The sequence below is a fragment of the Benincasa hispida genome, chromosome 6 (assembly GCF_009727055.1).
Source record: "Benincasa hispida cultivar B227 chromosome 6, ASM972705v1, whole genome shotgun sequence".
Taxonomy (NCBI): Eukaryota; Viridiplantae; Streptophyta; class Magnoliopsida; order Cucurbitales; family Cucurbitaceae; genus Benincasa; species Benincasa hispida.
Window position 1 is genome coordinate 17,854,592 of NC_052354.1, and position 14,373 is coordinate 17,868,964.

Sequence of the window (14,373 nt, forward strand, 5' to 3'; positions counted from 1 at the left end):
GGCTTTCCATTCTTTAAACTTCCTAAAAACTTGGTCTTTAGTTTTAAGGAAGTATATCCAACTCTTCCTAGAAAAATCATCTATCAAGGTTAGAAAATACCTTGAGCCACTAAGACTTGGTGTAGAAGATGGTCCCCATAGGTCAGAATGGACATAGTCCAATGCTCCTTTGGTGGTGTGCTGAGATTTTATGAAACTTTACCTTGTTGCTTTACCTAAAATGCAATGTTCACAAAAAAAAGGTGTTCGCCGATACCTTTAGGCAAGATTCCTTGCTTGAACAGAGTTTGCATCCCTTTGTCACTAATATAGGAGAGTCATTTGTGCCACAAGTCAGCCTGATCTGTTAAACTTGTTGTTGAAGTTATGTAGGCACTTGTCATCATCTCTACTCCTTTCACAATGTAAAGGTCATTGACCTTCTCACCAACCAACACAACTTTGGAATCTTTGACCACCTCAAGAATTCCAACTTTTCTTCTGCATTCACACCGAATGGAGTCCAACATACCCAGAGATATCAAGTTTCTCTTGAGCAAAGGTACATGTCTAACATTTCTTAGAAGCTTGATTGATCTGTCCTCTAACTTTAAGGACACTAAACCAACCCCTTTTATCTTAGGCTTCATTGTTTCCCATGTACACTGATTCTCCATCTATTCCCTTGTAAGTATTTAACCAAAGTTTGAAAGCTGTTATATGATAGGTACATCCGAAGTTAAGTACCCAATCATGCTTCCCAAGAGGATCGACTTGGTTGGTTTGATTTTTGGTGGAGGCTAAGGCATCAGAGTAAAAGTAGGAACCTTCAACCACTGATGCTTCTGGTTGTTTCCCCTTATGATCCCTCTTTTTTTCTTGGTTTTTCCTTTTCAGACTGTAGCAATCTCTCATCAAGTGACCTTTCATCTTGCAGTAATTGTATCTCAACTTTGTCTTAGGTTTGTGCTCTTCACTTGACTGGTTTTTATTCCCCTTAGACTGGTTCTGCTTGTTCTTCCCCTTGGCAAATAGCCCCTCTGCACTAGGTTGCTCCTTCTTGACCTACTGAAGCTCAAACTTTCTTGTTCTTAATGTTGAAATGATGGCATCAGTGGTGACTAATTCTCTATCATAATTCAGAGCATTCTTCATGTCTTTATAGGCTTCGGGTAGAGAGTTTAATAGCACAAAAGCCTCATTCTCGTTGCCAATTTTCTCACCAAGGCTCTTGAACTTTGAGGCTATCCTCTAAAATTCATCCAAATTATCAAAAAGGGGCTTCGCAAAATCCATTTTGAATGCAAATAACTTCTCCCTCAGATTAATCTTGTTGGGGAGATCCTTGGTTGCAAAAAAACCTTTTAACTTGACCACATCTTGTAGGTCGTGCCTTCATCAGTTACTTGCCTCAAAATACTGTTACTTAGATTCAGAACCAAAGTCTCATATGCTATAAGCTCCATGTCTTCTCTTTCTTTATTAATATGGTGGTTGGCAGTGTTGATGGGTCCAAAAAGGCCTTGTGTGCTTTTTCCTGTCCAAGAACGACTTTGATTTTGGCCTTCCATAGGCCAAAACCGCACTTCCCGTCAAACATCTAAATCCCATACCTTGCTACAGCCATTTCTAATCTGAACAAGTATCGAGTCTTGATTTCTTGAAAATCTTGAAGCTCTAAGAAAGAATATCTTGATGATCTTTACGCACTCTAAAATGAAAATTGTTGGGCTAATCACTAGTCACAAGTCTTAAATACTCAAGATGAACATTGGAGAGATGAAGAAATGGCTCTCTAAAATTATTCTGCCAAATTCTCGATACTCGAAACTCGATGCTTGACTGCTTCCTACTCGATCCTTGATAAGAATTCCTTTATTTGTCTGACGAGTCTCTGTTAAATTCTCGATACAACTCGATGACAACAGAACTAATACTCGATTGTATTCGACGGTTCTTGAACGATACTTAGTTCGACTTGAAAGTGAAAACGATGTACTCGAGGCTACTCCATAGCGAAGAATCAATGCACAATGGACTCGATAATCTAATTACTCGATGTGATTTGAAAGTTAATTGAATGGCACACAATTTGCAGTAAATAAATACTCGATTGAACAAGAAAGATAAGAAAAGACGAGGGAGACACGGTGTTTACGTGGTTTGGCAAGATTGCTTACGTTCATAAGAAGATCTTAATTCTTTTTACTTGATGAAGATTGCGTATAGATTTATTGTTTTACCGAAAACTAAGAAAATGATGATAACTCTGTAATTGAATTCGAAATCAGTGGTATTTATAAGAATATACCACTTGACCGTTATATAAGTTAGTTATAAACAAACAAAATCAAAAGGAATTGAGTCAAAGCTTCTTCATATTCTAATCCAACCTCCAAAAATCACAATTAAAATAAAAGCCAAAACTTCGTGGATATAAAAAAAAACCCCAACAAAGACCCCAAACCTTACAAAAAAAAGACGCTGAACGATTTTTATCTTGTCAAAAAGCACCTCAAATGTCTATAAAACCCAATTTCAACATCAAAACAATATGGGCAAATCAAAACTTAAACCAAAATATGATGGGTATTTAAGATCTTCCAAGAAAACACATAAAACACCAAATAACTCACCTAAAATATCAATTGCAGCGAAAATGGCACTAATGGCGGTGGTGGCGTCGACAACTATAGACGGGTGATAGGTGTTGTTGTCGAATGGTGCAAATTGTTTTTGTTAAAGACTGGTAGTGGGGATCTTACATGAGGTGGGTTTGCAAGAATAAGAGAGAAAGGGGGTTTTCGATTCTACAAATTTTATTCAGTTGTGATTACGAATAAACCAGAGCTTGAAACAAAGATCCAACCATTCAAAACGAGACCCTGTATGTCTCGAGTAGACTGAAAATTTTTAGCACGATCCAACGGTTCAAATTCCGACAATCAATATTTTGGTTAAGTTGTTGCTGAAAAATTGAACTGCTACCTCTCTCCGATTTTCTGCCTCTTTCCACCCTCCTTTAATTTCAAACATCACAATTCTTTAATTTGTTCCAAAAAAATCTTTTAAAGATTCTATCAAATTAATAAATCAATAAACTTCTTAAATTAACTTAATTTTGTTCGGAATGTCCTACAAATCGCGATTCGTAATATTTGGAAACATATTCTATTTTTTCAATATAAGTATTATTGAGTTCTTCATTGATTAAATTGTTATTGGTATTGAATTTTGTTATAAAATAGAATAAACAAATCCATAGCTATAGTATGAATATTTTAACTTTATGTAGAGACATAAAAGAGGATCAAGTGGGGTATCCTATGCAAAAGATGTTTGGATACGACTGGACCACAAAATAGTCACTTTTCTTTATAACAACCTTTTACGGTTAAAACTGACTATTTCATTTCGATGACCTGAGGTAACTCGATCTTAATTCTAAGCTAACTATAAACTATTTTTTATTTGGGATTATTCTTTTATCTGCATAGGTGAGTAGGTCATCAGCATTACTCAGTAAGCCTCCCATTTGGGGATATAACCGGATAGATAGCTGGAGACATAGTTCTAAAATTGCATAGGATTTTCCTACTTTCTAATCCACCTCAGCCACTCATGCAATTCAAAATTTAGAGGAAATTGAAGTGGCAAACATGCTTACATTTTGAATTGCATGGGATTACATTATAAATTGGAGAATTTGACTTCATTTGAGGATGATGCAATCTGATATATACAGAAATTTCAAAACTTTCAACTCTCCAAAAACCTTATCTAATTCCATCTTAATTTAGCTCAATTATAAGATTCCACTACTCAATCCAAGGTTGAGGATAGTAGAGAAGATCGTTTTGTTAGTCTACTAGAGTTTTGGAGATTTAATTCGTGGATTTTAGCAAGGATTGAAGTAAAATTATCAAAGCTATAATATCTGAAACCCTCTTTGTGAAAACTTCGTTTCTAGCATGCTTTAAACTCAAATTACGTGTAATTAGAGTTCTTAATCATTCTGATTACTTCTACTTTATGAATCTATACTCTAAAAAGGGTACAGAAATATGATTTAAACACCCATTTAATGTTAATTTGAGTTTGGTGGATAAATTTCTTAAGATACATGTTTGGTTGACTAATATGGTGTTCTTTCAACTTTTGCATTAGATTACTCTTTGATTATGTTGTTAACATTGTAATTGGCTCTTGATTGATGAGCTTATATGTGTGCACAAGAGTTTGTAACTTTATTGGAGACAATAGAGTTGAAGTTAGATTGTAATTAAAGATTGAAGCAAGTACATTCAACTGGTAGCATTGCAATGTTGTTCTTGATTCAGCCCGAGGCATTGTAACACTGAGATGGAACGTTGCAACGATGCTCATCCCAGGCCAGAAACGTGTGTGTTCGTGAGCTAGTTTGCAGGAAGAAGTCGGTTCAACCGATTCGGTTGGCTGGAGTCAGATTTAGACAAAGTATATTTGGTACAGCCTCAGTTGGAGCTCTAGAGAGCCGGCTCAGTCCTTGTTCGAGTCGAGTCGAGCAGTCTAAAAAAAAAACCATAATATGCATCCCAACATATTAAAAAAAACTTATCAAAAGTTGATATTATCTCATACAAACTAGCCTCGATAAGATTGATTGGGACAACAACCTTAAAACTATCTCCACAATGGTATGATATTGTCCATTTTGAGCATAAACCCTCATGACTTGTTTTTTGTTTCACCACAAAAGGTCTCATACCAATGGAGATAATTATCCTCACTTTATATACTCATGATACTCCCCTTGTCTAACCAATGTGGGACTTTGGTCGCATTCCAAATAGAGACATTTACATTCAATAATGTCTATACATATCCAATTCAATTATATTGGTATGTAAATGTTGTGGTATCGTATTTGAACTGCCATAAAGCTTAATTATTGACCTAAAAGTTTGAGGTTTGAATATTTCTTTACTCCATTTATTGTTAAATGAAATCAATAATTAAAATTTTAAATTATATATCTGTGTGTGTCTTTGTGTGTTTTTCACAATAGAAGAAATTTGGGCTTTAATGTCGGTTGGCAATCGACATTAACCATAGTGTTATTAAAGCACTTTAATGTCGGTTTTAAATCGATATTAAAGGGCTTCAATAACACAGCCTTTAATGTCGGTTGCAACCGACATTAAAAGTCTTTAGTGATTAAATTGCAACTGAAATTAAAAGTCCAACATTAAAAGCATAATGTCATTAAAAGCAAAAGAAAATGAGATGTCAAGGGTGCAGTAAATAAAACCGATACATCACCAGGTTCTTCTTTTTCCCTAAAAAAAAAGTAACCAAATAAACAAAATAAATGTACACACAAAGATGAAGATAGTAATAATAAAAATACTTTATACCTCACAACCCAGAAATTACATAACACGAACACACACAACCATAACCACCAAATTATTTAGTCCATTCCTTTTTAAAATTCACAGTAGTAACTCTACTTTATTAGTATACACAAACATGAGGAGTGTAAGTCCTCAGTGATGTCTCAGCAGCTTCTCCTTGATCTTCTCCATTATTCCCTTCTTCTCATGCTGCCCACCGTACTGGGCCAATGAATAACTGCCCGGCATTGTGGATGACACTGCCTGGGGCTCATGATGATGTCTTGGCATCTTTTCCTTTACCTTCTTCTTTAGCCCCTTCCTCCTCCTCCCTCCATGACCGTCATCTTCCGACTGACACATTTTCACAATAAAATCATCAATTCTTCCGTTTTAAATCAAACCAAATAAAACAATGAAAATATATGCAAACATTAAGGTTGTTTGAAGGAACTTGAAAGGTGGAGTTCTGAATGCGTCCACAAATTTTTTTTTTTAAATATTTTAATTTTTTTTATAAAGATGGATGATGCAACATGAATGTTCACACCTGAAAATTTCAATCCCTTTCCGTATGAAAGTATATGGTCACACCTGAAAATGCAGCAAGCAAACAAGCAGCATTTAAAACCTTCGTGGGGTGCATAGATCTATCTTCCCAGTTTGTGAAAATTCAAAGGTTAAATTTGTATATTTTAAATCAGTACAACATATTTTGACAAGAAAAAAAACTTGAGTGTGCCTTGAGCTGCACTCATCTTTGTGTAGCCCAAATTGGGCAGATTATTTTTTAATAAAAGTTATGTTTATTCTTTTTAATAATGAAAACGGGCAGAATGGGATTAGATACAGGATAATCCTTGCCCTTTCACAAATACATGTATTTTAACCGAGGATATCCAGAGAATAAAAATTACACAAAAAATGGATATCAATACATTTGTAGATTGTATAAAAATGACCATCTACATCTAAATAAAATCTGATGTCGAAATCAACAAGTACTGTAATAATAAAAGCTTACCATGCTGGAGTACGGCTTCCAACTTTTGGATCTTCACCGTAATACTTCTCTGAATTGTTCTCGTATTTATAGGTTGGAGCAAAAGTTAGGTTTCCCTCAATCCATCCATCAAATGCACGACCCTTTTTAAGTTCCCGTAATAACTAAAAAAATGTAAGGAAAAAACTCAATGGACAAGTAGGCATTTTGTCAAATTATTCACAGTTTGACACAAATTAACCATATTCCAGAGCCCCTGCTTAAGCACTTCCAATCTCCTTGAAACACTACAAAAAAGAACTAGTTAAGTAATTGCTTTTTCCAGCTGACAATAGATACGTGGAGAATCTTAGCTTTTGAGCACAAACTTCAGTTTCCAAAGCACAGATCAAAAAAGAATTACACTGAAATTCCTTGTATATGGCTTTTGAGTCCAACAACGGGTAGAGGAATTTTTTCTTTTTCTTTTTAATAGAAACAACAACTTTTATTGAGAAAGAACCAAAGAATAGCATATAAAAAAACAAGCCACAAAAGTGCGAGAGTGGAGAGTGAGAGCGAGGGGACTTTATGTGCGAAATTTTACCAAATATTAAACCACCACACAATATGCGAGAGTGGAGGTATGAGAGAGAGCGAGAGCGGCGAGAGTGGAGGGACGAGCGAGAGGGCTGCGCTGCAGACTATTAGCGAGAGCGAGAGCAAGAGCGACATACCAGTAAGCGAAACACCTAAAATGTTAACTTATTCTGAATCTGATGAGTCTGATCTCGTACTTTGTCGTACACTTCTCTTGGTTTGTGCACTAGATTTTGAAGCATTTATGGATGATTCACCTTCATGGAAGATGACTTGACATTTTGCCCATCTATCTTCCAATTCCTCTGTGCTGAATTCGTCAGTTCCACCAAGCTTATCAAATCCTGCCTGATGGATTCACATGAGAGAAAGATAATGTTAATAAAAACAACCATAATTCAATAATCAATGATGTATTATCATAAAGGACATACCAGATAGTCATCTACTTTTGTATTCTTGATCAGAGCAAGGGTTGGAAGAACAACGATCTTCAACTTCTTAGCCAGAAATGGACTTTTCTCAGCATTAATTTTTACAAAACGTGTCTCAATATGTTGCTTTGCCAAAATGCTCAAGTGCTTGTCCATAACCTGTAATTTGTGTGAAAATACATTGTTCACCATTAAAATTCCCCAACATTTCTGTCAAATATTTGTTTCCGCAATAGTAGAAACCCAGCAAAAAAAAAAACCCTCAAGCTTCACTCCTAAATGTCCGCACAACATACAAATAAAAACCATTAATCAGTGCCCTTCAAACTTCAAACATATAAATTTAAACATAAAAAAAAACAGATAATAATATGCATTAAACATTTGGAATGCTAGTACTCAGATTGAAATATGGAGTGGGGACAAAGAAAATTTAACCTTTGAACGGATCTAACCCAGAGATCGAAGATTGAAATAGATCTGAGTTAGAAGAACAAGGATCTAAGCCACAATGACCGACTGGGCTACGATGAAAGGGATCTGAGCTACAACGACCGACTTGTACCTTTGATGGCTCGACTTCAACTGAGTGGATGGATGAGCTTGTACCTTCAACAACGGAACGAACGGTTGGGCTTCGACGGAATGGATGGTGGATCTCCTAGAAGAAGACGACTAGATCTACTATGGCTATGCGTGAAGAACGACAAATCTTCCACGACTAGATCTAAGGTGTGGCGAGGTCCAGGGAGCGAGGAGGTGGCGAGATGGTGTCGAGCTATGGCGAGCGGCGGGGCGAGGTCCAGGGAGTGAGGAGGTGGTTGATGAAGAAAATAGGGTTTAGAAAAGAAATGAAAAAATAAAATTTGGGGGAGGGGGAATGGGTTTTGTTTTTTTCTTTTTTTTTTTTTTAAAAAAAGAAAAGTGGATCTTTAATATCGGTTTTAAACCGACATTAAAGATCTATTTTTTAAAAAAAAACAAAACCGACATTATACATCCGGTTTCACTTTTTCTAACCAACATTAAAGCCCAAAATTCTTGTAGTGTCAAATATAAAATGTGTGATTTAAATCATATATAAATATACATATTAAAAACTAGACAAATAAAATAATAAATAAAATTAACAATTAAGTTAAATAATAGGTAACTTATACATATCTCTTAAAAAAAGAAAAAAGAAAAAAAACGAAGGAAAGAGTTTACATATTGCAAAATTGAGAATTAAATAAATATGAAAAATTTAAGAAATAAAAATAATGTTCACAAATAAAATTTAAAATTAAATAAAAAAAACTATGTAGACGGAAAATTACATAAATAAAATAATATGGGAAGAAATTAAAAAAAACGAGTTGACTTATACATGTCTAGTATAAGTCAACTCGTTTTTTTTTTTTTTTTTGAAAATGTAAAAAATCAAAATCTTAGATGTCCGAATTATAGGTATATATGAATTATACATGTCTAGTATCTTTAGATTATTATGTTTGTTTTGTCTGGGAATATGTAGATAATTATCTTTGTTTCATAGGATTTCTACTCGGAAATGTCTTAATTTACATAATATTCCAATGATGACCTAGTGTTTTAAACTAGTATGTAACAATGTTTCCTTTTGCTCCTCAATTAGATCTTCGTTAACTTGAGTAGTTAAAGCTTTTCTAGTAATGAACATATTTCCTACAATTGGTTATTCGTAACTTTTATCACTAGTCTCTCCTACTACAATTATTCCTTCTTTATTCTTCAAATTTTCACTTCCCTCTCCTTCAGTTAGCACCTCGTTGTTATAGATGATCATTGTTCTTTTGTTTGGACCATCTTTAATGGCATGCCCTTACATTTCCAACACTTAATATCTGTATTTCTCTATCGAACTTATTTAATTTAGCTTTTCCTTTCATAGAAGACTCACATTTTTCTTTAGAATTTTCTTTCACGAACTTCTCCCTACTTCTAAAATAACTTCTATTCTTAATTTTCCATGATGAATTTAAAGAAGAAGAAAGGTTTAAAATAAGTGTTCCTTGTTTCTTTTATACTTAACTTTTTTTTCCACTTTGATGGCAAGATGCAACATCTCTTCTCTGTCAAAGTGTGATTGCAAATCAGCCTTGTAAGCAATCTCCTTGTCGAGGTTTCAAAGCGTGTCATGAGAGTCTTCATGTTTTCATTAAGATCAAGTCAATCTCTCAATGTGTCCATCACTTTGTAGTAGTATTCCACCGACTTATTGCCTCGTCTTAAACCTTGAAGCTTCTGTGCCATGTCCCTTTGGAAATGATTTGGAACAAAAAACTTTCTCATAGACTCATTGAATTCATACCATGAATAAATTGGTGCTTCAAGATTTCTTCCCTTCCATGACATTAACCGATCCCACTAAGTTTGAGCATAATCCTTATATTTGGCAATAAAAAATCTAACCTACTACTTGTCGCTAAAATTATAGCAAGCAAACACATTCTCCACTTCTTTCTCCCATGAGATGTACTCCTTTGGATGGTTTTGCCAACGAACTTTGAAAATTTGAACTTGATATCCCTCATATTACGATCAATTTGAGTTGCTTCTCGTTGAACTCTCATTTGATAGTTTTTGATATTCTCTCCCTCTGCCTCTTACTATTACTACACCATGTTGAACACATCTTTCTTCTCTTCTTAACACCTATGTAACTGAACTGGTAAACGTCCAAACTATCAGAACAATCGTCGTCATCTTGGTCCTCATTATGGTGAACTACCATACGTTGTGGTTGAAGAGGCTTCAATGTCATCTTGATTTTCTATCATGTAAAAAAAGAATAAAGTAAAAGAAAAATGGACCTCACTAGCACTCCCACATTTGAACTCAATATTATATATAGAATTACTCCTAAGACTAAATATGCCAAACATCAGTAAATCTTATGGTGTTCTTATGAGAATCATGCAAGAACAATGTCATTTTGGCAATAAGATGGAAAGTAACAAAAATCTCAAATTTAGAAAACAAGTGTGTCTAGAGAGTGAAACAAACTTTTAGGGAACAGATAAGTTATAGGTAGATAAGAAAAAATGTACACATAGAAATTTCGCAAATGATTACGAAAACGATGATATTGAAAAAAAAAATGTGTGAATGAAAAGATGGGAATGGCAAAGATATAAATATGAATCAAGACTATTTTCAAATAGTTAGTCACAATATTTCAAAACTTACTTGAGATTTTTTTTTTAATAAATACTTATTTGGATTGTCGTGTGAATGAAAACTTACTTGAGATTGTTTTTTACTTGAAGTTCATAAATATATCTTAAATAAATGTAAATTCAGGAAATAAATATATTCATAGGAAATTAAATACGTGGATAAATTTGGATTTTAAGATTCATTATGGCTCTTGGGTGTCTGAATATCTAATGGAGCTTCAAAGATTGCAACCTTTCATCATGGGTTGGAAACTTAGCTTCAAAGCAAGTATTAATCCCTTCTGTAGTCTTTTGCTCTAGTACTTGTCATTCGTCCTTGTAGCATAATGATTATCTCATAATTGTACTGACTTAGAAACTTCTCTTATTGATTTTCAACATAATGTTTATTTGAGTTAGGTTGAGCTTGTTGAGCTTTATTTTCCTCTTCATTTGAGCTAGTTTGAGCTTGTTGAACTTCACTTTGCTCTTTGTTGCTTAGCTCATTATCAGGCCCATTTTTTTACTCCTTTGGAACTCATGTGATGATTTCTATTCTAAATAGCTTGACCTCCTGAGCTCATGTTTATTTGTCCAAAAATGACCCATCACTATAAGAAATAAACTCTTTTATAGCTTTCAGAAAATAGCATTTTAAAAATATGCTATAAAATCTCCAAGTGAAAAAGGTGGAAAAATGTAAAAGTAAAAAAATTGACTCTATCTGCTAGAAATTTTGGAAATTCTCGCTTGTCACATAAGATTTAAGCTACATAGAAACCCTAATTTTTTATTTCTTGGAATCTATTCTCCTCGTCTCTTCTCTAAAATTCAAGAAACAAAGATAAACCTTGAACCTTCATCTTCTTCTTCGAAAGCTTCATCTGGCGAGGAGTCCTTTCACCGGTCGTAGCCTTCCTACGATGTCCGTCAAAGATCTTGGCAATGCCGTCTCCTTGTGATTTTTTCCCCTCATTATCTCTTTGTCTTTCTCGCTCTCTCACACGTGAATGGATGGGTGGGGAAGCCTCACTTCTGTCGAGTAGCACTAGCCATTCGTCAGTCGCGAAATGCATCACCCACTGTCGTAGCTCATGTTTCTCCGTCGTCCGTGACTGTTAGTGTCATCAAATGCTACCATAGGTGAAGTGCGAGCTTTCACCGGGGTTGTCGTTCTAACCACCACTGCTACTGTAGTCACCTATTTCATTGTCGTGAATTGATTCAAGGGCATTTTTAGTTTGTCGCTAGTCATTGTTCCTGTTGTTGTGACTATAGGTAAGAGTTTTAGGTGGAATTTTTATGTTTTCTCGTCAGGTTGTTCTTCACACAAAACTTTGGTTCAAAACCTGTTTAACTGTGATGCTAGGCTTTCGATTTGAACTTTTGAGTAGGCATATATCGTTAAACAATATTGAGGTGATCTGGTGACGTTTTTATATGTGTTGAGTTTGTGAAATTATCTAAATCTTGTTTGTTGGTTGTTGTTATATGGAGGTTGACCGTAAATTTTTGTTCATTGTTCTTTAGTTCTTAAAAAAGCTTTGACTCAAATACCTCAGATTTTTTATCTGTTGATAACTAACTTTATAAACGGTCAACTGGTATATCTCTATAAATACCACTACTTTTAAATTCAACATAAAGATTTATCGTCATTTTCTTTAGTTTTCTCTAAACAATATAAACAATACGCAATCTTCATCAGTAAAAGAATTCAAATCTTCCCGTGGACGTAGGCAACCTTTCTGAACCATGTAAACATTGTGTCTTAATCTTCTTGCCTTATCTTTCTTGTTCAAACGAGGGTTTTCTTTACTACAAATATTACGCCTTTAATTCATCATTTAAATCACATCAAATAATCTGAATATCGAGTCAATCGTACATTGTTCTTTGGTACCAAGTAGCTTTTAGTTCGTCGCTTTCACCTTCGAGTCGCACCGAGTATCATTCAAGAATAGTCGAGTACGATCAAGTATTAGTTCAGTTGTCATCGAGTTCCTTCAAGGATTTAACAGAGACTTTTCAGACGAAGAAGGGAATTCTCATCGATGATCGAGTAAGAAGACGTCGAGAATCGAGTGCCGAGTATCGAGGATTTGAAAAAATATTTCAAAGCCATTTCTTCATCATTCCAGCATTTATCTTGGGTATTTTGGGCCTTGTGAAGAGTGGTTAGCCCAACAATTTGTGGTATTGGAGCTTTTAAAGATCATCAAGGTCAACTTTCTTGGAGCATCAAGATACCAAAGAAATCAATACTTGATACACGATGAGGTCAGAAATGACTCTTGCAAGGTATGAAATTGAGAAGTTTGATGGGAAGGGCGATTTTGGCCTATTGGAGGCCAAAATCAAAGCCATTATTGGACAATAGACAGCACACAAGGCCATGTTAGACCCATCAACTCTGCCACCCACTATTAGCATAAGAAATAGTAGAAATGGAGCTTACAGCATATAGAACTCTGGTTCTGAATCTCAGTGATAGTATCTTGAGACAAGTAATTGATCAAGACACGACCTACAAGATGTGGGTCAAACAGGAAGGTCTTTTTGCAACCAAGGATCTATCCAACAAGATGTAACTAAGGGAGAAGTTTTTGATGTTCAAGTGGATTCTGCCAAGCCTTGTTCAGATAATTTGGATGAGTTCAACAGGATAGTCTTAGTATTCAAGAGCCCTGGCGAGAAATTTGGCTACGAGAATGAGGCTTTTGTGTTATTAAACTCTCTACCCGAAGCCTATAAGAAGGTAAAGAATGCCTTGAAATATGGTAGAGAATCAGTTACCACTGATTTCATCATTTCAGCATTAAGAACTAGATAGTTGGTGCTTCAATTAGTCAAGAAGGAGCAGCCTAGTGCAGAAAGGTTGTTTGCTAAGAGGAAGAACAAACAGAATCAGTCTAAGGGGAATAAAAACAAGTCAGGTGAAAAGCACAAACATAAGATCAAGCCGAGATGCAACTACTACAAGAAGAAAGGTCACGTAATGAGAGATTTCTACAACTTGAAAAGGTAAATCCAAAAAAAAAAAGAAAAGGATCAGAAGGGAAAACAACTAGAAGCTTCAGTGGTTGAATGTTCATACTTTTATTTGGATGTCTTAGCCTCCACTAGAAACCAAACCAACCAAATTTGTCCTCTTGTGAAGCATGATCGGGTACTTGATTCTGATTGTACCTATCATATGACACCTTTTAGACCTTGGTTTAATACTTACAAGGAAGTAGATGGAGAATTTGTGTACATGGGAAACAATGAAGCATTCAAGATCAAAGGGATTGGTTCAGTATCCTTAAAGCTAAAGGATGGATCAATCAAGCTTCTAGGAAATGTGAGACATGTACCTTTGCTCAAGAGAAATTTGATATCTTTAGTCATGTTGGACTTTACTGGGTACGAATACAGAGGAAAAGGTGGAGTTCTTGTGGCGATCAAGGATTCCAAGATTGTGTTGGTTGGTGAGAAGGTTAATGACCTTTATATTGTGAGATGAGTATAGATGATGACAAGTGCCTACATGGTTTAAAAAGCAAGCATAATAGAGGCTAACTTGCGGCATAAAAGACTATCCCATATTAGTTAAAAAGGGATGCAAGCACTGTTCAAGCTAGGAATTCTGCCCAATAGTATCAGCGAGTACCTTTCCAAGTGAACACTGCATTCTAGGTAAAGCAATCAGACAAAGTTTCACAAAATCTTATCACACCACCGAAGGAACATGGGGTTATGTCCATTCTGACCTATGGGGACCATCTCCTACACCAAGCCTTAGTGGCTCAGGGTATTTTCTAACCTTTATAGATGACTATTCT

General features: G+C 35.2%; 2 protein-coding genes across 2 annotated transcripts; both read right to left on the reverse strand.

Annotated features, from left to right (window-relative positions):
• Positions 1-5,507: 5,507 nt before the first annotated feature.
• LOC120079134 (late embryogenesis abundant protein-like) lies at positions 5,508-6,601 on the reverse strand. The gene is made up of 4 exons (XM_039033313.1): positions 6,581-6,601; positions 6,379-6,521; positions 5,891-5,948; positions 5,508-5,708 (listed from the first exon to the last, which is right to left on the reverse strand). Exons 1-4 carry the CDS (start codon positions 6,599-6,601, stop codon positions 5,508-5,510), a joined length of 423 nt encoding a protein of 140 aa, XP_038889241.1.
• A 500-nt stretch (positions 6,602-7,101) lies between these two features.
• On the reverse strand, positions 7,102-12,946 carry LOC120079135 (thioredoxin domain-containing protein 9 homolog). Its single transcript, XM_039033314.1, has 3 exons — positions 12,815-12,946; positions 7,371-7,529; positions 7,102-7,284 (listed from the first exon to the last, which is right to left on the reverse strand). Exons 1-3 carry the CDS (start codon positions 12,944-12,946, stop codon positions 7,102-7,104), a joined length of 474 nt encoding a protein of 157 aa, XP_038889242.1.
• Positions 12,947-14,373: the final 1,427 nt, after the last annotated feature.